The following is a 24,921-nucleotide window of genomic DNA, read 5'->3' as shown; positions in this document are numbered from 1 at the left end:
TCCAAGAGATTTGTACTGTATTTTGACACATGTGAAGTGCAATCGAGAAAGCATGTAAAAACGCTTTTGTGCGGTGTTCTGCAGTGTGTCTGTGCATGCGTGTACATCCATATGTGTGTTCATACCCCACTGTGTGAATGGAAGAAACTAGCCCTGAAGGCTATCCTTTCTCTCTGATCACTCTGATGAAACTTGTGGAGAGGGAAGGCCAGGGGGCTTTTCTGTAAGAGCGGTCGGAGTGTTTCAGATTGTGAGAGGCTGCATCTCCCCCTGTTAAACACCCCGGCTCTTTCTTACATCAGACAGCAGGGCAAAGGGATATGATCTTCAGTGCTAGACAGCTCTACCTTACTCAAACAGCCCCGTCAAAACAGCAGCATGATTGTGTGTTAAGCTATTTGCTTGTCCGGAGGGGCTATGGTATTTTTTTTATTTATTTATTTTTTGATGCACGTGTCAGTGTTCATGTTTGTGTCAGGATATCTTCAAGGTAGAACAGAAACGCTTTGACCCGCCATCCACCACCCCGCTATCTTAATTAGTGCGGCGCTAAGCACCTCTACACTGGAAGGGGGCTCAAATCAAAGAGCATGATTTAGGAGTCTTGGGTTCAAAGCCCTGGGCAGAGACTGGACTACGCTGTCTCATTTCAGTGAGAAATATTCAAATCTTATCCATGTGCGGAAATCAAAGTAAAGCCCCTTAACAAGTAGTTGATTGCTGTGCCTTACAGACAGGAAGCGGCTGTGGAGCCTCGTCAGAGCTGCGTGCACAAGAAGAAGTTCAAGGGCCAGTTAATGGTCATTGAGAATGCGGGCGGACGGTCTGAGAAGCCTGGTGATTATATGGCTGGTGGAGTAATAATGAGGGAGATGGCTCTGCCCTGCATGGTTATAGCCAAGATGTAGATCTATTTCTGTTCCCGGAGTGAAAACATTGGCTTCCCCAATACGCCAGTCCGCGCTGCCACTCGTAATGTGAGCTTGGCAGCCTTGATTTCATGTGCATATGTGTGCAAGTATGTTAGTTTCTGTGTGTGTGTTTAGGAGGTCTTCTCGGTCCAACCCAGACCACAGGGATGGGCTGTGTCTCTGACTAACTCCCCACTCTGCCTGAGTGATCAAACTGCTGGAAGCTCCCCGCCATGCCAGTCCCCTCATCAATATAAATTACAGGGGCAGCTGTTCACTGGCAGACTCCTCTCCTGTCCTTTCCTCGCCTCTCCTCTCCTCTCTTCTCCTCTTCTCTCCTCTCCTATCCTCTCGAACCCCCTTCATCGCTAATCATTGAGCCATCAGAAAGTGAAGTATTCTAGATGAAAACAGATACTTATATCATTGTGTCATTGACTGTAATGTCCTCTCCCCATTCAGGACTTACATAGATTTATTGTCTGAGCCTCTTTATCTGTCGCCCCCTTTCTTTCTTCATTTCCTCAGAAGGGGCTGTCCCTCGCCATCACTTCTTCTTACAACAAAGCTGCAGTTCTGAGCAAGAAGTCAGCTGTGGTTTTCCTGCACCTTTCCCTGGCAGTTTTACATCTGTTTTATGGACTCTCTGAGTAGCAGTTGATTTACGCACTTGTGACAAATTAAAGGAAAACCCCGAACACGTAATGTCTGATTCAACAGCGCTTTTGTATGCTGTTGGGGGATTTTGCTGGCTCCACTTGTCCTTGCTATAACCCCCCCCCCCCCCAGCACATTTCTTGTTGGTTTTTCCCTTTCATTTCTCCTTCCATCTTTATGTCTCAAACTGCCCATGTCAGGAAGAGGTGACAGTAAAAGATAATTAAATTTTGCACTTTTTCCCCCTCTTGCGTTGATGTTGGACACCAGATATGTCTCTTCACCTTCTTCTACCTCAGCGGGGCTGTTTTGCTGTGAGATGACTTTCTGTTTGGACCTGTTGAGAGAGATGGTGTGGAGCGGAGGCTCAGATGCACTAGCTGATTACACTGAGATTAGGCGTCTCACCTCTAATCTACCATCAGCAGTCTGGGTCTCTGTCTCACTGCTCGAATAGCAGAGCACTAGCTAACACATACACATGCAGGTCGTGTGGACAGGATGCTCTTGCTTGAACAGAGCAGATCTCCTGATTACTTAGAGCTAATCCTCCCTGTCTTTCTCACTTGCAGCTATAGATTTACAGTATACTGATTGTTTGATGACTGTTCAGACCATAATTCGCAGCAAGACAAAGATCTGCAAATCCACATGTAGTTGCACAGCTTTATCTATGAAAGCGTAAATAGAACATCCATAACAATATAATAACACCCAAATATATCTAAATAACAGAACCATCAGACAGCCAGCACAGAATTTTTTAAAAAGTAGAAAACTCTTTGTATAGCTCAATTTAGCCGAAAAATATATTATTCTTAATTAATCCTGTCATGGTATTGTGATATATTTATCAGTGTTTACATTATTATACCAGTGTCAGTGTGTAGCAGTCTATGTGTAATATATCTGACTGGGAATAGACTAACCAGAGGGAGGCAGTAGTACAAATGTAACCCGGGGAAAGGAGAAAAGGAGACAGACGACTTCCTTTCATCGGTCCACAGATACGTTTTGGAGAGCCCCGCGTTTCTTTCCCCCCTTCACCCTATATTTATCTCCATTGTGTTGGTAGACTTCTCGCACTGATTGAGAAACATGGCCTCGCTCGTGAATCATCATTTATTTACTAGCAGCTTGTATTGAGTTTCTCTCGTCAGCGATGTGCATTCACATACTAATAGTACGGCTAATCTGTTACAAAAGAAACCCGATGATTCAGACTCTTCTGCACTGCTTTCAGTTCCGAGTTACAGAGAAATTATATCGCCCATTGATGCACACTCAAAGTTAGAAGAGTCTGTAGACTTCATGTCTTTGTTTTGTGTGTGGGTTTTTTTTTTCTTTTTTTTACAGAACACTCTTAAAAGTTGACTGATACATGTTTTTAAAAATATGCTAACAGCCTTATTAATCCCAATAATGCAGTCTGTGTTCACATAACACAATGACAGCTTCCCCCTTGTAAAGAATCTACTTTATTAAAAAAAAATGCCATGGCAGATCCGGCTTGGAAGTCTGAGTTGTAGAATGTTAATGCACTGGCTCTGTGAGTCGAGGTATTTTCAGCTAATCAAACATGAGATTTATGGTACTTAATAGTGCTGTACATTGCCAATTTAGGAGAATAATATGTCCCAGTTGCTGTCTAATTTTGCTTGGCAACAGGCGCACTCCTGTGGAATCGCCCAGGGCAGTGTGAGTTGTCTCTGCATAGCTCAGTGTTCCATGCTCAGTGGTTGTTTGAAGGTATTTCATCACATTGTTGCCTTGATTCAGCTCTGTGGGGATTTGTTAGTTGCACTCATGTGGGAAGTGCATCCAGTACATTGTTAAGCTAGGGCTGATAATGAAGATCAGCCAGCCAGAGTCCCCTGAGCTAAGCGGAGAGAGATAGTCTAGTGAGACGCGCTGCTACAGACATAGTGGAGCAGGACGAGCGCATGCAGCAATACATACAGACACAAAGGAATCATCAGCACAAAAACATACAACACCGAACCGCGCTGTACTGTGGTGCACTGAAAAACACAGTGCAGTACAGAGTATTGCATAGGTAGATTATGAAATCAATTATAATCTGTTCTTCTTACCGGCCATTTTCCTGAATTTGTTAAATTGGCATTATGATGTTTAAACATTAGTTGAGCAATAATGCAGTCATTTTAATGTTGTGGGGGTTTTTTTGTTTTTTTTGTTGGATGTGAAATTGACAATAAAAAGGGCCTCACAACACACCGCCTCTATTTCACTGGAAAGTTATTTGATTCTCAGCATGGTACTAGAACTGGTTGTTTCCTCTTCTCCCACAGCAACATTGAATGCTTAAATTGACACAATCTTTTTCTCTCTCTGTGTACTGTAGGTTATGTTTCGTCTTACTCTATTTGTTTGTTTCTACAAAGGGAGTATTTTCTTTTTGGACATTTTGGTTTAATCTATAATAGATGGCTTTTTTTTTCTGAAATAGGTCAGTGTAATCACAACAGTGAGGGATGGACAGTCACTGTAAAAGGGAAATCAATAGAGCTATCTATTTGTCGTAAACCAGGCCAACATGATTTTTCTCTATTTTTTCCCTCCTGCCTTGTCTTTTCCTCTCCAACTCAATATGGCAGGTCCTCATTTTTCAGTAAAAGCATTACGTCTGCCATTTTGTAAAATTGCAAATGGCCTTTTGTGCGTGCACTTTCTTTGCATAAGTTTCTGGATGTAAAGTGTCTTCGTCTTATCACCTCCGAGGGGCCCTGTGTGTTTTCTAAGGGGAAGTGTGGTGAGGGGAGCCGTAGGGGTGCAAGACCGCTTCTTGTCGGGGGGGGGTTGCTCTGCTTTTGTTGGCGCATAATCTGGTTCTTCTCGTGGTGCCGGCTCTTTCAGAGAATTTGAGCTTGAGTGAAGAGACACCTCGTCAGCTTTTCCTCACCTTTTTTTCTTCTTCTTCCTTTTGTGTCTCACACAAAACCGAAAGCACTGTCTTGAAGTGTTGTCAGACCGGAAAACAAGAGTAAGTGACATGTGACAAGGACACAATGCTTGGATGGGCCAGCCAAAGTAAGTGGCCCCATCTGCTGCGGGCGATTTCTCTTATGCCGGCTGTCTGCCGCCTCAGGTGAAAGGGGCCAAGGAGCGAGGGGCTGTGCTGGGATGGTGGCTACTGCCAGGCGAAGCAGTTGGCATGGCTGGGAGGGCACGGCTGGCCTCTCGCTCGCTGCGGCACGCAGTCAACCAGCATTTGCAAAAGCGCAGGTTAGCCGTCTCTCATCGGGTTTCCAATGCTTCATCACTTTCCTATGGTGTATACACATTCGGCATAGGACAGGAGTGTCAGCATGTAATGAAAGGCTTGATTCATGGAGAGCGACAGCAGCAGAGGTCACAGAGCTCTTTAAGATATGATCCTCACTAATGCTGATGGGGAAATTTTAAATGATGGGTCCATAATTTGACGTGCCTTCCTCAGCTTTCACTGAGCTCTTCATTAATCAGTGTGTTTATAATATTGTTGGTCTTTTCATAGAAGTTATGCAAAAGGAAAGTGAAGCAAAATCAATTTCATATTCTTTACATTTTTTTAGCAATAAAATCTACAGTTTTGTGTATTAACAAAAATAGTAATATAAACAAATATGTGCCATGAAACAATTACTGCATCATGAAAGGACAAAAAGAGCAATTTTTTTATGAAACTGAATGATAATTTCAAGTGAGGATCAGAACTTTACAACAAATAAGCTGTTCAAAAAGTAAAGGAGAGGAGGGAAAATAAACTTCCTACACAGAGACGAAAGCAGACGTGCTCACAAAAGCTTTTGGTGATGTTATACATTGACATTTGTGCTGATCGCATTGTGCCCATTTTGTTGAATCTGCTTTATTAGAGGAATGCTGTTTTGGGTTTTTTTTTTCAACGTTGCTATTAATTTGTGTTTCTGTGGGTGTGCAGCGCGAGAACAGAGAGATGTGGTTAACCCATTGTGAAGTTAGCCGTCATCATTAAGATTCAGGAGATAACAGGCATGCGGATTTCTACTGCTCAGCATTATAGGATCCCAGACATCAAAGGCAGGTTTTCATTCTACTGTGTCTGCTGCATGGTGAAGGAAAGAAGAAGAAAAAAACAGGTAAGGAGATATGGAGTCAGGAAAATAAAGCAGATTTTGAGTGGAAAGGAGCGCGTGCATACTGTACAGAGGTATGCGGAGTCAGGTGACACAATGCTCAGTAATCTGTTTGATGCCTCAGAGGGTCCCTCCTGCATAGTTAGCCCTTTGCTAAATTGGCATCCACTCTGATTAAGTGGCACAGCCCTTAATAACATCATGGTTGACCTCAAATTGGCTTACTTTTAAAGATCAAGTTCATTCCTCAATGTGGTCATTAAAGTTCAGGTGACTCAAAACAATTCATTTATGTTGTTTTGGTCATTATTTGCCATCTCTGTATTTTTACCTGCAACACTATTTTCTGTGTATACCTCCTCTTTTCATTTGTAATCAATATAAAAGTGCTGTGAATATTTTTTTTCTTTGTACAAATCTTGTAATAGTATTCCCAGGTCTGTTACACAGATATAACAATGAAGTTCCCCTTAATTCAGATTACTTTGTCATTCAGCGTGGTGCCATTATGTGCCATTACATCAGTGTGAGCTGTTCTACAGTGAGAGTATTGAATGTACAAGAGCGAGAAATACGCTGTTCTCCAGTATTGTGCTGGATTACAGAATCAAGGTCGACTCACAAGACACAGAGCAGCATTATCCCTTAATCCTGTGTTTTGGTTTCAAATAGCCTTTTTACACCTAATCTTCACAAGTAAAATGACAAACATGAATACAGAGGTAGGTATTTAAATGTGCATTACCTGCAATGTTAAGGTCAAAGGCTTACGCTGACTCAAAGTGGCTGTATATTTTGTGACGAAACAGACAGCCATTTGTTATTTTGTTGCTGCTTTATTACGGAATACTAGGGAGTCTTGTGATGAAATTCCCGCGGGGAGTTTCAGATGGGTAAGTGTGGGAACTTTTTATCCAAACTGCGACTCGGGGCTTGTTTGTTTTTGTGCCGTTTTCTTTGTAAAAACGTTCAATGAAAAGACGATTTCCGCCTCACTTTAACCTCTCAACAAGTTTTGTTTGGCTGTCCGTACTTGGCCGCTCAGAGGACGGGCTTCACTGAGTCAACAGATATAGCGAGTACACCGCTTACGCTGCCAAGGCTGTGCCTCCCCTTGACCAAACTGGTCTTAGTGTGTCCGTCAGGCTCAGCTGTGGCAGAGCTGGAAGAAACTTAAAGGTGCTGTGAAAGACTAAAAGTGGGCCAGCCGCTGCTGCCTCCTGTTGACCTACCTTGTTCAGAGGGTCCAGGTACAGACTGATGACAGGACTCCTCCTCAGCGGACCACATTACTAATGTGTGAGGGTGCAAGAGGAACACATCCAATGATGAATCACTCCCCTGCACCCATGGCATCCTCATAAGTCAAGAGTAAAAGTGTTGAGAGTGCGCTCAGTAAAGAGATCCTTCGCACTGTCCACCGTAGAGCAGCTCGATCCCGGTCCGCTGGAAGAAGGGAAAGGGGGAAGGCTAAGTGGTGCACATCACGCATAGCCTGAAGATCTCCCTCAATCTTGAGGAAAAACATTAGTCCCTCGAGTGGGTCACTTGTTTTTTTTAAAGCTCATAGAACTCAGGAAAAGTTACTTTCATGCTTGACCAGAGCTGTATTTTAATAAATGAGAGTAATCTACATTGTGTTGATGTGGAATGCCTCCCTGGACCAGCTACATTACCAGAAGTCACAGAGAGAACATTAAATGTGTGTTAGTTTAAGCTAAAAGGGTTTTCTTCTGAGGAACAAAAAGGCGCTCCCTCATTATTCACTTTGTTGTTTCAGAACTTAGAATATATGTGTGTGTTTTTTTCTTTGGAAACAACTTTTTGGATGCAAATCTTGTACATCAGGTTGCTCCTCTGTTGTCTTCTTCTAGCTTTGAGCCAGAAGGTTAAACTATTTTAGTTTACACGCCTGCCTCCCCCTAGAGCTGATGCCAGGCTTTACTGGTGATGTTGGGGGAGTGAGTAAGTTTGACGCTAGGTAATACATCACACACACCAGGGGGTCTCCCTGGTATGCTCCTCAATAATGAAGTTCATTCGTTAACTTCTCCCTCAAAGGCCAAGTTCCCCCGCTGCCCTTTTCAGCAGCCATTGCAACTCTTACCAGAGTCACCCTACTAACAGAGTGAGAAAAAAAACATCATCATGCTTTTCTCCTTGACAGACTCAGTGGTTGCCTTTGCAGAGCATGAAGAATAAGCAGCTCCATTACCAATCCCTCATGCCTGGTTATAGCCATAATTATCACAGGGAAAATGACCTGCTCTGTTTGGTTTGCCGTAGAGGGGCTGCGCCTTCCTAATCACCTCCTTCTTCCCTCCTATCGTCCTCATGCCATGGAGATGGAGCTGGTTTTGGGGGAGTCTTGCCAGTTCATTAGAATTCACAGGGTTCCACCTCCCTGCCTAGCCAAGCTAAGCCTCTCACACAGGCTGCCATGCCTGTGATAATCTCCTCTCCTCGTTCCCTTTCGCTTCTTCTTTCTCTATCCTTCTATCCCTTTCCTTTCTGTCCCCAAGGGCGGCCTCACACAAAAGAGATGCAGTACAATTCATTGATAAATCTGATTTCTATTGACATCTTGAAAAATTGTTCCGGGGGATGTGTGGTAGCGCTCTAGCAGTGTCCACGGGCTCACTTTGTCGCCGCATTTCCATATAATAAACTAAATAAATAACCCGATTTAAGCTGGTTACTTTAATGACGGCCTCTATTCAACAGCTTTGCGTGTGAAGTTGGTATTTTTTTTTCAAGGCTGTTTTGACCAATTGAACATCCATTTTAATCACTTTTTCTTACTCTAGAAACACCCAAAATAACCAGAAATAGCCTCGCTTTAAATCTTAAATAACAAGCAAATAAAAAAGCAGCTGAGAGCAGTTCTTTTCCATTTTAATTTTTATTATTGTCCCCATCATCTTGTCATCACCACATCTGTACCTTGAGGAGATCATTTAATGTGGAACAGGCATGTAAGGATGCCTTAAATGAAGCGAGACTTGGTCAGTCCGTGGAGAATTCATCGGCATAGCTGTAAAAGTGACACAGTACTTTTAATTTTTTTGACAAAAACGTGATGATTCAGTTGATTTGGAAATACTGGACTTGTTTTTTTTTCCTTCAAAAAATATTTAAATGAAGTCTATAAATAACTACCTGTAAAACAAAAGGCTATAGCCCTGTCAGCCATTCACTATAAGTGCTGTGTTGTTGATTCTGATTACATGACAGTTGACAGGTGTATACTTCACCTATGTAGGAATGAATTGCTTTCATGCCTTTTGCTTTTGACCCTACTATTCTATAAATATTGTGTTTGTGTGTATTTGTATTTAGAGACAGACTGTGGCTGATCTGGCCCTGGGGCTGCTGTGCATACAAAGGAAGGGCAGTGTATATCGTCATCTGATCTGAGAGGAACTTTAAAAATTTCGAAAGTGCATTACTTACCTGCAGCTGCTACTTTGCTTAGAGGAGACATATTGCACTGCTTTGTGGAAAATCCATTAGCGGTAATGAGTTAACAGCATTTCCTGTAGCTACACGTGCTATGAAATGCTGGCACAGCAGTGGCATGAATGGTTTTAAATTCACACCTTTCTTATTTAAACTTGTCTTTAAATGCAACCCTCCGCAGTGCTCTGGACGTAACCCAATAGTGTCCTCTATTTTCACTGAAATAGATATTTCCTTTGTTGTCTGTGTGATTTATTGAAGTCTTCCCACAAGTGGAAGCCCCCAGGAAATTGCCTGGAATGGCCTTAAATTGGTTTATGATTGCGTGGTGTGGGCCGGTGCTGTTATGGTTCTAATATTATGCCCTCCACTCCTTGGCATCTATATTAAATTGATCTGTATTGTTTTCATGGAGTGCCTGTTGGAGCTTGTTAATTCTGCCGCTGCTTCAGGCAGGTGGTGTAGCTCCAAACACCCAGGTGGCGCGGTGGAATATAAACCTCAGCTCTCTAAAATATCTCACATGATTGGGACGCAAAATGAGTAAGTCCAAAAGTGTTTATCTTGCGGGGTTAACGGCTGCGGAGCGGAACACCACGCAGCCGACTGGGTCCGCGCTCTTAAGAGGCGAGTCCAGAGTTGTAAGAGTTAACGTGGATCAGCTGCATGGTGAGCCTGTGCAGGGAATGGCTACTGACAGACTGCTAATGAGGCCATTATCAGGTCTCGTCCTCTTCTCTTCTCCCGGGGCACCGGTGGATGTTCTGTACCACATCTCAATTGAATTTCATTCCACAGGGCTTGTTTACGGTAAATACATTTGCTTGAATTAATCCACGAGGACTGTGAGATACATGACTTGGCCAGTCTAAATGCAGAAATTTACTGTGTTGTGTCCGCTTCAGTTCAGTGTCGGCATCCACCACCAAGACTTTTTTTCCCCCTCAGGGGTATAAAGAAATTATCAGCTAAAACAGTTCTATTGAGGGCTCCACATCGCTGCATTAATACCCATAGACAGCTGACCATCAGTCCCTCTGTGGCTTAATCAATACCCTAATGAGCAACTATCAGCAGCGTATTGGCATACTGTCACTGGTAATGTGAAGCAGTCAAGGAAGTGTGTGATCAAAAGCTAATGAACCAGCCTTGCTGGAAACATTTGTCCTTAGGGAAGCTTGGGCTTTTAAGCACAATTATATACAGTTGGAGGCACTATATTTGTTGCATGGCTGACAGACAGAGCAGCAGCAGCGTCTTTTTCCAGTTTCACTCTGTACGATCCACATAAACACTGTCAACTGTTCTTTTATTGAACATTTTTTTTGCATTGCAAGAAGGCTGAAAAGGAGGACTGAGTGTACAGTGTGACCCTTATTTAACCTTGCAATTTACACAAAAGCTCTGTATCTTGTGTTTCGTTTTTATGTAGTTTTTTATTCATATTAATTATATATATATATATGTATAGAGAGAGAGAGAGAGTTACACGTATCTATTTTGCTGTAGCATTTAACTTTGTTTTCTTTTCTTTTCTTTTACGAGGAAACAAATAGGTTTTATTAGAAGCACGGCTATTTCATTTTCATGGTTATTTTATGAACCTCTCTCTCTTGTCAGAAGCTATTCGTCACATTCACGCTGCAGAAACATAATGTAGAAAGCATGCACTCCTTTCAGCTCTCTCCTGATGCTCAGGTTGGAGTACTGTATGGGTGTTGTCCTTCTCTCTGTCCCTGCTATCATATTGTGCTTGTTTGTTTCCCCTTAATGGTACCTCGGTGTTATGTCCCAGTGTGTCGCGCCGTGCTCGGTTCCAGAGAGTCTGATGCAGCAGCCAGTTTCTGAGAGACAACCACAGATAGTGACAGTTAAACCTGCTTGTGCGTGGGCCTTCGCCCTCTGACTCATCTGTTGAACTTTGAAGATCTTGCGGGGAGATGCCTACATCAAAATGAGAGGACTGTACCGTCTGTTACATCATATTGTTTCGAATAGTTTGCCGTGTATGCGTGTCTGCATCTAGTTTGTATACCAGGCACGCTCCATTTGATTCTATCAGCCTCTGAATGATATTTTGCTCATTAGACAGTGTGCAATAAGAGACCAGTGTTGACACAACCTGAGTTAATGTGTTTAGAGACTCTAATGGATCATAGAGGTGCTAATGAAACATTGTCATGGGAAGATTTATGTTGCAAGCTGCTGAGTTCTCATTTCCATTTTATATGTGGTTAGATGTACCTTTATTCAATGAGCAGAACACAGCGGAAGACACCAAATGAATATAGATATTTCAAGTGTAACGTGGGAATAAATAATTCAATTTCCTGTTGCAACTGCTTTGTTAAGCAGTCGTAACAGGAAGCAATTCTCTGTAATTCTGTGGCATGGATCCAGTGGGGTTAATAAAAGGTTTAGTAAAATGAAACAAATATAGAGAAGTTGAGAAAACGAGGGTGTAAAATTCAAATTTCTACATGTGAAATATTGATTTTGTAAAAAAAAAAAAAAGTAGAAATAAAATGTAAAAAAAAAATCACTACTTTAATTTTTAGATGTGAAATATTGCAGTGTTTGAAACCGAAGCTGTGTGATGTTTGTCTTCAGACAAGATGATACCAGCACCAGCTTATTCGTGGAAATGCCAAATGGTTATTGGCCAAGGCTGGATTGCAGTAAAACCAGAATATTGTATCAGAGAGAGGCAGCTGGTTAGGAGTCAGAACAGATTATCATATGAGAGAGGATGAGTGAGGAGGAGGAGGGGAGGAGAGGATCGGAGAGAGAGAGAGAGAGGGAGCGAGAGAGAGGTAGAGACTGGAACAGAAAGCAGGGGGCGAGAGTGAGGGGCAAAAAGGAGGACGAGACGGAGAAGTGATACCAAGAAACTCATCGCCTGGTCGCGATGGGGTGGGGGGGATCATCCAAAAACCTTTCGTCAGTATCTATATCGCCTCCTTCACCTGTCTGAAGAGGTGTGTGTGTGTGTGTGTGAGAGAGAGAGCTGCATGCAGGTCCTCTGAGAGGTCAGAGGAAGATGCTGAGGCTCCACTCATCTTCTCTCTGTGATGGGCCCACTGCTGCTTGCCGACATCTGGCCTCACACTGATCACTCATATCTACAGACAGGGAGGTGGAGAAGAGCGGGGCACTTGTATCACCAAGTCACAGAAAAAATTACACTTCCTCTGTCATCCATTCTCACTGCTCTCTTTTCTTTTCTTCTTTTCTTTTTTGAGTCACCATTCTGTTGTCTTCCTGTCCCTCCTCTCTTTTCTTATCCTTCACATTGCACAGTTTTAAAGGCAAAACAAAAGCACAAGGTGCAGAACAAGAATGTGATTTTTTTCTCTCGCTCTTTTTTATGCGAGAGCTGGTTTTGTCTTTACCCTTGCACTAAAAAGATAAGACGCAGATAGTTAAGAGTGTGCTGTGTCTAGCAAAGCTGGTATACACGGCTCCGACTGCAATCAGTGGGAAGAGGGCCAGCTTCCCTGCCTGAGCTCTCAGCGCCCCTACTGGCTGCATGCTGTGCCAATCAAAGGCTAGTGGGTGGGGAGCAGTCAGACATGAACACTGATGTCACAGTCACATGGATTCTGGTGTGGTCATGCTCGGAGGCTGAGAGACAGAGCTGTGCTGGCCAGCTGCTGCTGAGACAGCAGTGGAGGGCTTTGCGCTGGTGATAGTTCTTCTCTTATGGACTCGAAGCTCAATGATGTATTTTGTGATTTCAGCTATGAAAGGTAAGAGCACAATGCATGCCGATCGCGCACCCAGAGTAACAAGTAGGGAAGTACGAGTACGCTATTCACAGCCTGCCAACTCTTTGCATTTCATTTGCAAGGCATGAGTGTGACAGAGAGAGAGAGAGCGAGCGAGAGAGTGAGGGGGAGAGAGGAGGGGAGGGAGAGATACAGTAATACATTGCTTCTGATTGTGTCCAAGTCAGTTAGGCTTTTCTAATATGTCTGTCCGTGCACTTAGAGAATTTCTGTTTTTAACTCTCAGAAAGAAAGAGATGGAGCAATAGGAGCAATCTCCATCTTCCAAAAATAAAGATAAAAAATAAAAATTAAAGGTTTGCTTTCATTTTTTTTTTAATTTACAGTGTGCGTTTTGTCGCTGCAGTTTTGCAGGATGCTGTAGAAACCACAGCCGGTGCAGCTTTTTTTCCACTAGTTCGTCTATTACACGAAATAGCTCCAGGGCTTAAAGAGTAGAAGTTTTTATTGGCGTAGATGCGAGGTGGCATGCGATGGAGAGGGGGCTTGGGTTGGAGGGGTGTGTTTTGTTTTTTTTTCTTCTTAATCCTGTCGTTCCAGTCCAGGGAACGTGTCTGTGCTGCAGGAAGATGTGTGTGGTAGTGTTGAACGCGGGTCGCAGACGAGCGACGAGGCACTGGCGCGACTGGCAGACTGTGATTCTTTGAGTTGATACCGATGCACGTGTTTGTCTCTCTCTCTGTGTATATATATTTATATAATTATATGTATTTTTTAAATTTTTATTTCTGCGTGTCTGTGACAGTGTTGTGTTCCACTGACCTATTTTTGGGGTAGTCGGGTTTACATGTGGCACAAGAGCAGGACTGGGTCCTCCCAGTCTCTGATGTTGATCTAGTACGCTTTAATCCCAGCTCTTCCACCCCCCCTCCGTTGTACAGGCGAGCATGTGCACACGCAAACACACACACGTGCAGACAGATAGTGAGTGTAGTCAGACATACAGTGCATCCCCACACTTCTCTCACGCATGCCTGCACACGCAAACATACACACACGCGCACACACATATATGCACATAATCACGTTTTTTCCACACTTATGAGTTCTTCCATACAGAGAGATGTGAACAACCATGCAGACATATGTGGTGAGATGCACTCCTAATATAATTAAATAGGCAACGATAACCCCGCTGAGGCACAGGCAGCTGTCATTCGGTGCAAAATGACAAAAATATATGGAGCTGGAAATAATTTGATTTGATATGTGCTGCTTTCCTATTTTTTCCTTCTCAGGTTTGAAAAAAAAAAGCACTCGGGCATCTTCAGAACACAGTGGCTGCATACATGCATACTATTAAAAGCAAATGAAATTAATGTGTGATATTATATGTAATTAGAGTATTAGTAATATTGATAGTAACACTTACAGCTTGTCTGACTTTCGTTTGACTCAGGCTGCCACGACCACAGTATTAATTCCTTTCATTCTTTTCTTCTTCTTCTTCTCTTTTGTTAGGGGTGTAAGGGAAGTCATTTACAAAGTGAAGCTCACAGTCAATTGTGATAAGCCTGACGTGTGTGAAATTGAGAAAGAGCAAAGTCCTGAATCTTATTTTCATGAAAAAAAAGACCCGTTTGACCTAATGTCCTTTTACATGCATTTCATAGTGAAGGGTTTTTATGAAACCTCATATTTTTGGAGAAAAAAAGAGTTTTGTGCTGTGTAGCATTTCTAATCTTTTTATGTTAAAGTGTAACATGCTCAAAATGTTATTGTGTTTATTTGTGCTTCGCTTGACTTGGCACAGAATTGCGTCTTTTTTGTTACTCATTCGGTTCAGAAAAATGAGCAAATCTGATATGTACAGCAAAAAAACTGCTTATTTTTTGTGCTCTAATGAGTCTCTTCACCAGTCTTCCTCTAGCTCCGTCTGTTCCCTCATTGGTACTTTCAGTTTGATGAGGGGTGTCTAGTGTCATGAAAGGATATTGTGACAATGTCAGAAATTAATTAAAACGTCAACAAGGGGGATAATTGAAAGCTAATTTAAATAGGAGCAGTCATTTCTCCTGAATGTGGTCAGGGAAGTGCACGATGACTTGCTGCATTGCCACAGACACAGAGTTTACATTGTTACCCGTGCATACTGCATGTGCCCTATGTGGTGTTTTTGAAAACTGTTTTTCATCCTCTGCACTTCAAAAAATAATGCTAATGTATTATAACGAACATCTCTCTGTGCCTCTGTGGCTTTGTCTCTACCCTGCACCACCCTCTACCCACCTCTCCCTCTCAATTCAGCCTCTCTACCACACCACTGCCTCTCAAGTACCTAATTACCTGTAATGGAAACATCCCTCTCATTACCCCATGCAAATTAGCCAGCCTACTCAGCACAATTAAGATGAAAATTCCAATTACATAATTAAAGAAAGTTGTTTGATGTGTGGATAGAAAAGGTAAAAAAGAAAAAGTGTCTCATACAGAGCACATATAATTAACCCTTGAAAAGGAGAATTATTGTGGCAAGATGGGTACCATCAATGTTTCAAAATTGTTGAAAGCAGGGCCCAGTAAGCTACTACAGCGCGTGCAGACAACACATAAATATGTGATCTAGCATGAGTGTGTACTAGACTGTGAAAAATCTTTTGGGGCCCTAGAGAAGGTAAAGCCAAATATCTTATGATAGGCGCTTTAAGGCTATGTTAACAAGGCTGTAAATATTTGCTGTGGATTTGGTACTCTTTGTCTCTTTCAATCAGTGGCCGATTGAAGCGCTCACTAACCAGTGCTGCAGGCTCTCACACATTAAAGCAGAACTTAGCAAGATTGGCTATTATCCAGTTAAGGACTGAGGACATGAAGAGCCAAAGGGGAAAAAATATACCACAGATTAAGGTGAAGGCAAATATAGCACAAGTCACCTGCAAGGATTTAAAATAAAAGACCCAATTATTTTAAGACGAGGCATTCATGCACGTTTTGATCTTTTAAAAAAAAATCAATAAATATGGTGTACATTTTAGTCTGTCAGTATGTAATTTTAGACAGCTACAACATTTACTTCAGTAGAACCACAAACATCTGTATATATTGCAGTGAAAAAAACCTTTATTAATTTAAGAGGTTTTAATACAATACAATACAATTAAAAGCAGGCACACAACATCTGAGCAGATGCAAGGCGGGACAAACAAGTCAGCCTACCAGACGAGGAGTGTGTGCTTCAGCCCTCTCTCCTGCCTCTTAGCTCACCGAGGAAGTGGATTGGTGTCCCCACAGGTTATTAAAGTGTGTGAGCTGTGCCAGTCTGCGCTGTGCACACTGAGACAAACATCCTGGCTGCCTGTCTGTGTGTAGAGGGACTGGTTAATGAGATATTGACTGCCCATTGAGAGCATGGATTTTTGATTTGGCTCCATAGAAGTTGGGGAGAAAAGGATGTGCACTCCAGAGAGGATAGGCGCCTACGGATAGACACCAGTTTCTGAACTGGGGATTATTTTGCATTTTAATGTTGCACGTTTTAGGTGATTATGAATTTGAAAAGTTTCAAATTCTGGGTTTGAGAAATGTGTTATTTGTGCATTGGATATAAGTGTGTTAAGTATATGAGTATATGTGCTTCCAGTAACAACACAAAGAAGAATTGCCATTTCTTTGTAACCACGGCTGAGCATAGTTTTTGTACAAACATTAATTTGCAGCGGCATCCGAAGCATTGCCAGGGTGCCAGACAGCTCTGTCAGTCATCTTGTCTTGTCAGTCACACCTTGTGGTTTTGACAGATTAGTCCAATCACAGGCAAGGTTAAACGACTCCCCTGTTCTATGTCCAATCAAACAGCGGGCAACAACAAACAGCACTTGCTCAAGGTAACCATCGGACTAAATCCTTAAAAACTTGAGGTTCATTGAAGGTTCTCTATTTGGCTCCCCAGTCAGGTAACAGACCAAGCTGGGCTTAGCCTAATGCCTTTAACTTAAAGGTAATTTCCTACTTTACTTTCAGTCTGTATTTCAGGAGTCACTTATAGAGCCTTTTGAAGTATCTCGCTGTCATGCAGCATTTAGCTTCTGATAGAATACTTCCTCTGTCAGCACTCATTAGATAATCACATACCACAGGCTATGGAGTTAGAGAACATTTTTACTTTCATTTTTTTTCTTGCCTTCTGTAACGTTCTAAGCAGAAAATGTAGAAAGAATATAGATTCTCTCTCTCTTTTTTTTTTTTGCAGCCCTCAATCTTTGCGTTCTAATAGTTTGCTGTTTGCACTTATTTGAAATACTGGCACGCATCCTCCCAGCGCAAATCAGCTTTACTCAATAAAGTGCCTCAATAAAATTAGTGTATGACTATGTAATTTAATAAGGAACGTACACTTCTTCTGCTTCGCATGCTTTGCCTTGCCCTCGTATGCTTTGCCGCCTGTGGTTTAAAAGTTAGCAGTGTTTTAAGAGAGTGAAGGATGAAGTTTTATTCCCCTGTACTTTCATTCTGAGCATGTTTCGTACCATTGGCTTTTTTCCTCTGTGGGCCTCTGGAGGGCTGTCCATTTGCTTTTTGAAGTTGCATCAAAGAGGAAATGGGGGAGAAAAAGCATTATTGATTTTGCGTTTTGTCTGACTGAAACACTGAGGACAGAAAAACACATAAGAAGTTAGGTGTTGGCAGTGGGGCAGCTCCGTCTCTTGTGTGTGAGCCAGAGGGAGATGGGGGAGATATCGAAAGAGGTAGAAGGTGAGGAGGAACACCAGACAACACTAATGCATCTCTCCCTAGAGTCGTATGCTCAGTCCTTTCACTTCCATCATTTCTCCCCTCTTTTCTGTTCCTAATGGCGGAGTAAATAAAGCCCATTACTGTACGGCCTGAGACAAACCTCTGTCTTTCCCCACCATGTCGGATAGCTTTTCCATCAGACCGGTGACTCCCGAGGTCTGACAGCGCTCTACAGTTGACCTGCTTTTCCATGAAACACCAAGCTGCTCTCTTCTCAGTTGTAATCAGATCTCCCTGCTAGGCAAGCATGCTGGCAGCAGGCAAGAAGAGGAGTATTGTTTTTTGTGGTTTATCACCTTCTTCGCCCTCTTCCTGCATGCGTCAGCCTAGTAGAGGTGACACAGGAGAGGAGTACTTTTCTGGTGTTAATCTGACCTAAGGTGACTAAGAAAGAAACTCTTAGTGATAGAAACCGATAAGAGCTTGTCTCTAATATTCCTTACTCAGCACTTGTGCTAAACAGATGCGTGGCGTCTTTTAGCCGTTTTCTGTGAACTCTGTCGAAAGACATCTCCTAGGCTTCACATGCGCGATTCTGTGGAATTTTTAGTTAGGAAAATGATGGTGAAATTCAAAGACTTTGCCAGTAAAAGCGTGCTGCAGAATAAGAGGCTGAGGAAGGGTCAGAGGTCACAGCATACTGAGACATACTCCCTTCTTCTCCATGGAGAGCTACGGCAGCATCTAGGGAGCCTGGTGGGGAAGAAAGGATGAAAAATGAGAGGCGTGCAGAATTTTGATGAGATGAGGGAACAGGCAACGTTATAACAAAGGTCGTCGCAACATGTGCTCCGCCACTTGATTACAAAAGGGAGAGAAGTGTGTGAGGCGTTTGATTGCATGTCCCAGCAGAGGCCATTAGAGGTTCTACTTGTAGGATGGCTTCATTTACACTCATCTGATCTGTTGTGTGCGCTTATGAACAAACAAAGATTGCGAATCTTCCTGAGCACTAGGGGGTGCTCTTCAAGGGGAACAAATGAGAATATCTGTCCCCCAGGGTTTTAAAGTTTTTACCGTCTCCTAAGTTCACCATCATTGCCGGCGCTGGTTACGTGTTGCCACCAGGCAGAGCGATGCATGTTTGAATCTGGAATCAAAGTGAGAACTTGCTCTCAAGGTTTGCAGCATAAGGTGCTCTCACACCAGCGAAGATGCATAAAAGGAATTCCTAATCATAAATAACAAAGAAAAACAGCCTTGCCAGAACAGACTGCTTAAGATTGATTTTTATGCACATGCATTCATTTGGAATAAAAGAAATGCTGCTTCAGTGCTAATTGCAAAGATGAAAGGGGAAGAATGTGCAAGGCAATGAACTTTGATTAAAGGCACAGCGCATATCCTATTCAGGGACATAACGTTTTAATGAAATCCAGGCCCATTTATGGACTTGTAAAGTATGTTTTGAAATTAAAACTGAGTTTACATGGTTGATATATGGGATGAAAAAGATACACTCCGTTCGCATGTGTTGGTCTTATCATCCTAATTCAGCAAGTCAGGCGTCAGCGCCAAATACACAATGTCTGTCTTAGACAATGAGCGTGTGCATGCTTCCCAGCTGGAGCAAAGGGGTTAACTGGCTGTGGAGAGATCCTTGACCTATCTGAGATGAGCTTACCGCCCCCTCAAGCAATGTGGAATATCTGATTGCTGATTATGAGTTTATTCCCCATCGTGCTGAGCCTTTTGCATGTCAGGATCCATCCCTCCCCAGCAGAACTGATTAAGGAGCTGGAGATGATGCTACAGCTCTTAGCAATTGCTGAAAGACTCTCAGAGAGCCTGGTAATCTAGAGTGCAGCTGGCAATCACCCACCACTGACTTTTTTTTCTTCCTTTTTTTTACAGGCTTTTGGGTTGTTTTGTTGTTTTCAAGTGGGGTTTTTTTTGGCATATTGTTGTCTTTGTTCCCCCAGGGCTTCTTGTTTCTGGATGAGAGCTTTCCTAGTGCTGAGCACAGGTCCTTGTCAACCTGGCTGCTCAGCTCAGCCTAGTCCAGCCTTAACAACAGCAGCGTCAGCAAAGACCCTCGCTCAAAGTCTCAGGATTTGCTTATGATCTCCCTCTTATAAGAGCCTAATTTGGGCAAAAGAAGCATCTTCATCCCTGATGTAATAACGCTCTCTCTTGGCTCATTTTCAGAGTTCCTAGAATCCAATACGTGGGACATAGGCATCAGATAAATTGAAATAAATAGCTCCTCAAAACTGTACCCTTATGTTAAGTTTTGGGGATTTATGTGCCATTCAGTGAATTTCTGTCACAGGAAAACAAATGGGAGTTTTCTAGCAAAAAGACTGCATGACTGCTTTATTTGCTCACAGGGATCTGTCACTTAGTTACAAATCAGCAGCTGTCATCTCTTAAGTTTTGTTTTTGTCAATAGTTGGAGGGTAGAGGAAGACAGCGCCGTTCCTACTGTGCTAATGGTTGTTTTAATGCCTTTAAAGTGCGACCTGGAGCAACAGAGGACAAATCTGCCCAAATAGAGCATTCTTAATTACTGTAAAAGCTCCACAGCCCACCGTTATTGACGTTTCACTGTCAAACACATCAGCCATAATGTTGCTGCCTAACGCTGAAATGCTCGTTAAATATTTAAATATTAAATAGATTGTGTATGTTATTGATTTTTTTTGTTTGTTTTAAAACCCAGCTAGGGAAAGACAATGCAAACTTGCTTATTCTATAAATACTGTGGTGTGTTGGCTGGTTTATGTAACATGTAGTAGTGTATGTAGTTTTGCACACAGTCAAAGAAGGGTACATAGAAATCATTTCTTTGTTTCCCAAGGTATTTTTAGAGTAAAGCTAATGGAGTTCCACATGTGACACAATCAGCCCTGGTAATCAAATGACTGTTGTTTGAGCTCTGCTTTCTTGTGTAAATGAAACGTCTTAAAATGTTGCACTGTGGTGGTGAAAGACACCAAACATGTTTCATGTGACAGTCTAAAGTATCTTTGGGAAATCTCCTGTAAAACTGTGTGTTTCTTAGGTGGGGGGTGGACAATTACACTTATATTTTTTGCACAACTGCATGTTGAATTGCGTGCTTTTTAAGTATCATTATTTTCATATGGACAAAATGTTTAGGTGGTACTCTGTTAAAAACCCCATCTACCTTGTGCTTAGAGGTTCCTATAGTAACATTGCTATGTGACATAATTCACAGGCAATTTACTCTCTTGATTTTTTTTTCTTATCATGTATGATCATAAACTACGCCTTAGAGGGGGGATCAAAACTTAGGTGAAACACATTTTCAGATTGATAATAAAACTGACTTATAAGTATATAACACTAACATTGAATCATTTTCATACATTTTTCTAACATCTATCCAAGTCAGGTTTGGGTGGGGGGCTGGAGCATCTCCAAGCTGTGATAGGTGGGGCATGCCTATCTAGCAATCTAGGTTGTCTACCGCTGGGCTAACACAGACAGAAAACCAGTCATGCTCACATTCACACCAATTTAGAATTGCCAATTAATCTAAGGCATGCATATCTTTGGACTGTGGGAGGAAACCAGGAGTACCCACGGAGAACCTGCCTGAGCCAGCTGGTGGATTTGAACCCAGGACCTTGAGGCTTTGAGGCAACAGTGCAAATAATTTAATAATTGTATATTAATTATTCAGTGCACAAAAAACAAGGAATTTATAAACAAGTAAATGTATTTGCTTTAGTAATAAGTCCCCTGTTCTGTTTTCTTTTTATTTAAATCAGGTTGTTACGTTTTAATTACTGATTAAATAAAAAATAGTAATAATTTTGCCTTCTGCACTCGTGGGTGTGCTGTCAAAACGTTAGCTAGTCAATGTAGCTACATAGCTTTGCTACACTGGCATCGCACAAAGTCGATGTAACACTCCTAGATAAAATGTCTTAATTCTTACCGCAGTCCCACCCCAATATGACATTCACACTAACTTTGTGCCGCCTTCTGCCTCACAGTTATTTTCGATGTACGTGTACAGGTACCCACAATGAGTCATTGCTTCCAATTTATTGAAACGAAAAGTTGACCCTCTGTGTTCATATATGGTGATTTGAAACACACCATCCATGCGAGTGTCTAACTAAACAGCCCAAACGGTCTGTATTATTTTAGGTTAGATTATCTAAGCATCTCAGTTCTCTAGCGACCTCCTGACTGGAGGCGGGCATTTCTGTTGTGGCAATGTTTGTGGAAAAAAAGACGCGATAAGCAAAATGTTGACCCCATGGCACAGTTTGAACGACAGCTCCTTTTTATTTGCATAATAAAGCAAAAAATGCTTAAAGAAATGTATAAAAAATCAGAAGTGAGTAAGTTTTAGGGAAAAATGCAAAGAGAAAATAATGCAGAAATGCATACACAGATAAAATAAATTAAGTGGAAAATTGTAACTAAATAGAGAAATGAATACAGAGGTAATTCAGTATTGATTTGCTTGTTTATTTTTGTTATTGGCATATTAATTAATTCATTTACTCTTTTTTTATTATTTTTAATTATGGCAAATTCAGCCCTCCATGATAAACCACTGTATGTTTCACATACCTTCTCTAGTAGAGTTAGTGAGGAAGGTGTTTTTTGATCTTTTGACACATGATTACATTGGGCCCGTCTGGGCTTTGATCTCAGGATGGATTTTTTTACCATCTCTTGATGTGGGATTATTATAATTTATACATAAGGGATTTTTTTCGGCCTCACCAAACTTGAGTAAACATAGTATACATAGTAGATTAACATTGTATTTGTTTACAAATTCTCATTAGCGAGGCCTAAGATAATTAATCAGTGGCCGTGGTATATAAGTAGATAGACACCGTTCAAATAATTTATTCCTTTCAGCTCTAACCAAGTGTGAGAAAAAGTGTCTGATCAATTTCTCCCTTAGATGTAGCTCTTTGAAGGCATGCAGTGTCTTAGGAGAGTACTAGCCCAGTATTTATTCTCTAGAAACTGAGAGTTGAAGACCTTGCAAATTCTGTACAAATATTACAGGGTGCTGGCTGCCTGACTCAATCTAGGAGTCCTCAATTCCCCTTAAATAAAAGAACTGTATGAACCCAATTACACCCATGCAGATGTAAAATATTAGCTATAGTGTAGGTGTTTGCTGTTTATTGATGTTGAAACGAAATGGCCTGAGTAATTTGAGCGCATTTTCTTTTTTGTACCCAAATCTTTTTTTGATTTTATGTTTTCAGGCACCTGAGGCACAACTTCACAGAATCATGATTACAAATGGTTTCTTTCTTTTCTTTTTAACCATTTAAAAGTACACTCATTTTTTTGATTAACAGAAAAAGAAACTAACACCAGCTAGCAATGGAGCAAAAATAGCAGTGCTTACCAACAGAAAAGTTTGAGATATCCTGAATAATTCACCTCTGTATCGCTGTCGTCACACAGAAGTTTCAGTGACTCATCGACTCATATTTGAGTCCTTTCACAAAGTTTTACACCCTCCTCAAGAGTAAATGGACATGGACACCAGCTGAGGTAAACAGCGGACTGGCAGCCTACACACCGTAAATTACCACAAAATATTTAATTGACACATAACATTTTTCTATTTTTGATTTATTGCATAGTGTTGATGATATTCAAATTTGTTAAAATATAGTGCGTACAAAAATGTTTTTATTAGTGCTGTCAGTGTTAATCTCGTTAAAATGACGTTAACGCCATAACTGCGTTAATGCGACAAATCTCCGTTAGCGAGTTAGCACAGATCGGCCTGTGCGTGGGACTGCACGGCGTCAACGTGTTAGCGCTAACGGAGATTTGCCGCGTTAATGCGGTTATGGCATTAACGTCATTTTAACGAGATTAAAACTGACAGTACTAGTTTTTATACACAAACAGAAGAAACGCAGTGGCCAGCTGCTTTGCATTTCCCCACAATAGCCATGACTGACCACATCCATTATGGGCAAATGTAAAATATACAATCTAAATTCAATGTTTTTTATTTCTGTTGGCTGAATAAAGCCTTTGTCCTACATGAGCTGCCATAGCTAGGATTATGCACTTGAAATGAAACTAAAAGATGAAACTAATTCACGAAAGAACCAATATCACGTGAATTAATTCATGTTCTGAAGTGTGAATCCCACTTTTAAAAAACCTCATGTTTCACTATAGTTCCTGTAAAACATATTGTTACACCTGTTTATAGTGCATAACAATTATTTTTTCATTTCATGATGAGGGGCTGTGTAATCATTCCACTTTTAAAATGCTTGTTTCTCTAAACGGGTAATTAGAAATTAGTCTTGGAACATATGAGCTAGTCTGCTGACATGGCCAGTTTTTCTGAGCTTTTCTGAGTGTATATCGCAATCTTTATCAAGCCATCCTGCCTCATAAAGTGTTCACTTTTTTCTTTTTTTCACAAATGCAGATACAGTATAAAAAAAAAATCTATAAATAGCTAAATTGTCACCCAGTGATATCCTTCTTTTTCTCTCCACACAGACTGATTAACTGTATGAAGCCAAATCTGGTCGTTATTAGTCGGACAAATTTACACTACAAGAGAAAACCAGTGGAAAACTTGTCTTGTCTTGTATAGATTGAATTGATTGAAGCACTGTATACTTTATTTTTTGCATATATTAAGAGAAAGCAGCTTTTTTGTTTTTTTGTTACATTTGTTTTAGTTTATGACATAAAGCAGCTCAGTTTCTCTCCCAGGCAATTCAAAGATTGCTTGCTTTGTAATTTGAATGCTATCCATAGGCAACCGATATTATGTGGCTATTACTGATGTATGTTCATAAGATAGATTTGATGTCACAGTGTATCCCTTAAGCAACAACAAAAGCTTGCAGTGATGAAGGGTTTATTTTTAAAACAACAGGAAAGGCTTTCTGCAGATTAATTCCAGTGTGTGGTTCACATTGTTGGAGAAACAAATTGGGCTTTACGGAATTAGTGCGTTTGCTGCATACCCTCAAATCTATTCCTGAAACATACAATTGAGTTTGATGTGATGGATGCTTCTGCGTTGTCTTTGCAGGAAATTAAAAAAAAAGGAGCAAACCTTCCCAAATGGATTATTGTGTAGTTGGAAGTCCAGTAATGATAGCTTGGTGTTTTCTTCATTGAGCCAGGTGTGGTTTAAAACTACAATATGGATGTGAGGGGCTGCCTGTGTACTCCAGTGCTGGGAGACTATTTGCTGAAGGTCATTTGGGATCATAGCTTGCCATTAATAATTCCTGAAAGCATCCAACATCTCCATCT

The 24,921-nt window shown here is 41.5% G+C and overlaps 1 protein-coding gene across 2 annotated transcripts in view; it reads left to right on the top strand.

Annotated features, from left to right (window-relative positions):
* roraa (RAR-related orphan receptor A, paralog a) overlaps positions 1–24,921 on the top strand; it is a 188,078-nt gene that overhangs the window by 127,945 nt on the left and 35,212 nt on the right. Inside the window, exon 1 of one of the 2 annotated variants that reach the window (XM_063479643.1) lies at positions 12,761–12,894. The exons of the other annotated variant lie outside the window; for it this stretch is intronic. Coding sequence (XP_063335713.1) covers positions 12,864–12,894 — 31 coding nt within the window. The 5' untranslated portion in view covers positions 12,761–12,863. Of the gene's footprint in view, positions 1–12,760; positions 12,895–24,921 lie in introns of those variants that run through there. 2 annotated transcript variants of the gene reach the window in all.

Source organism: Pelmatolapia mariae, linkage group LG7, assembly GCF_036321145.2.
Source record: "Pelmatolapia mariae isolate MD_Pm_ZW linkage group LG7, Pm_UMD_F_2, whole genome shotgun sequence".
In the NCBI taxonomy this organism is placed as follows: Eukaryota; Metazoa; Chordata; class Actinopteri; order Cichliformes; family Cichlidae; genus Pelmatolapia; species Pelmatolapia mariae.
The sequence above is the reverse complement of the archived record's forward strand: the minus strand, read 5'-3'. Positions and strand labels throughout refer to the sequence as shown.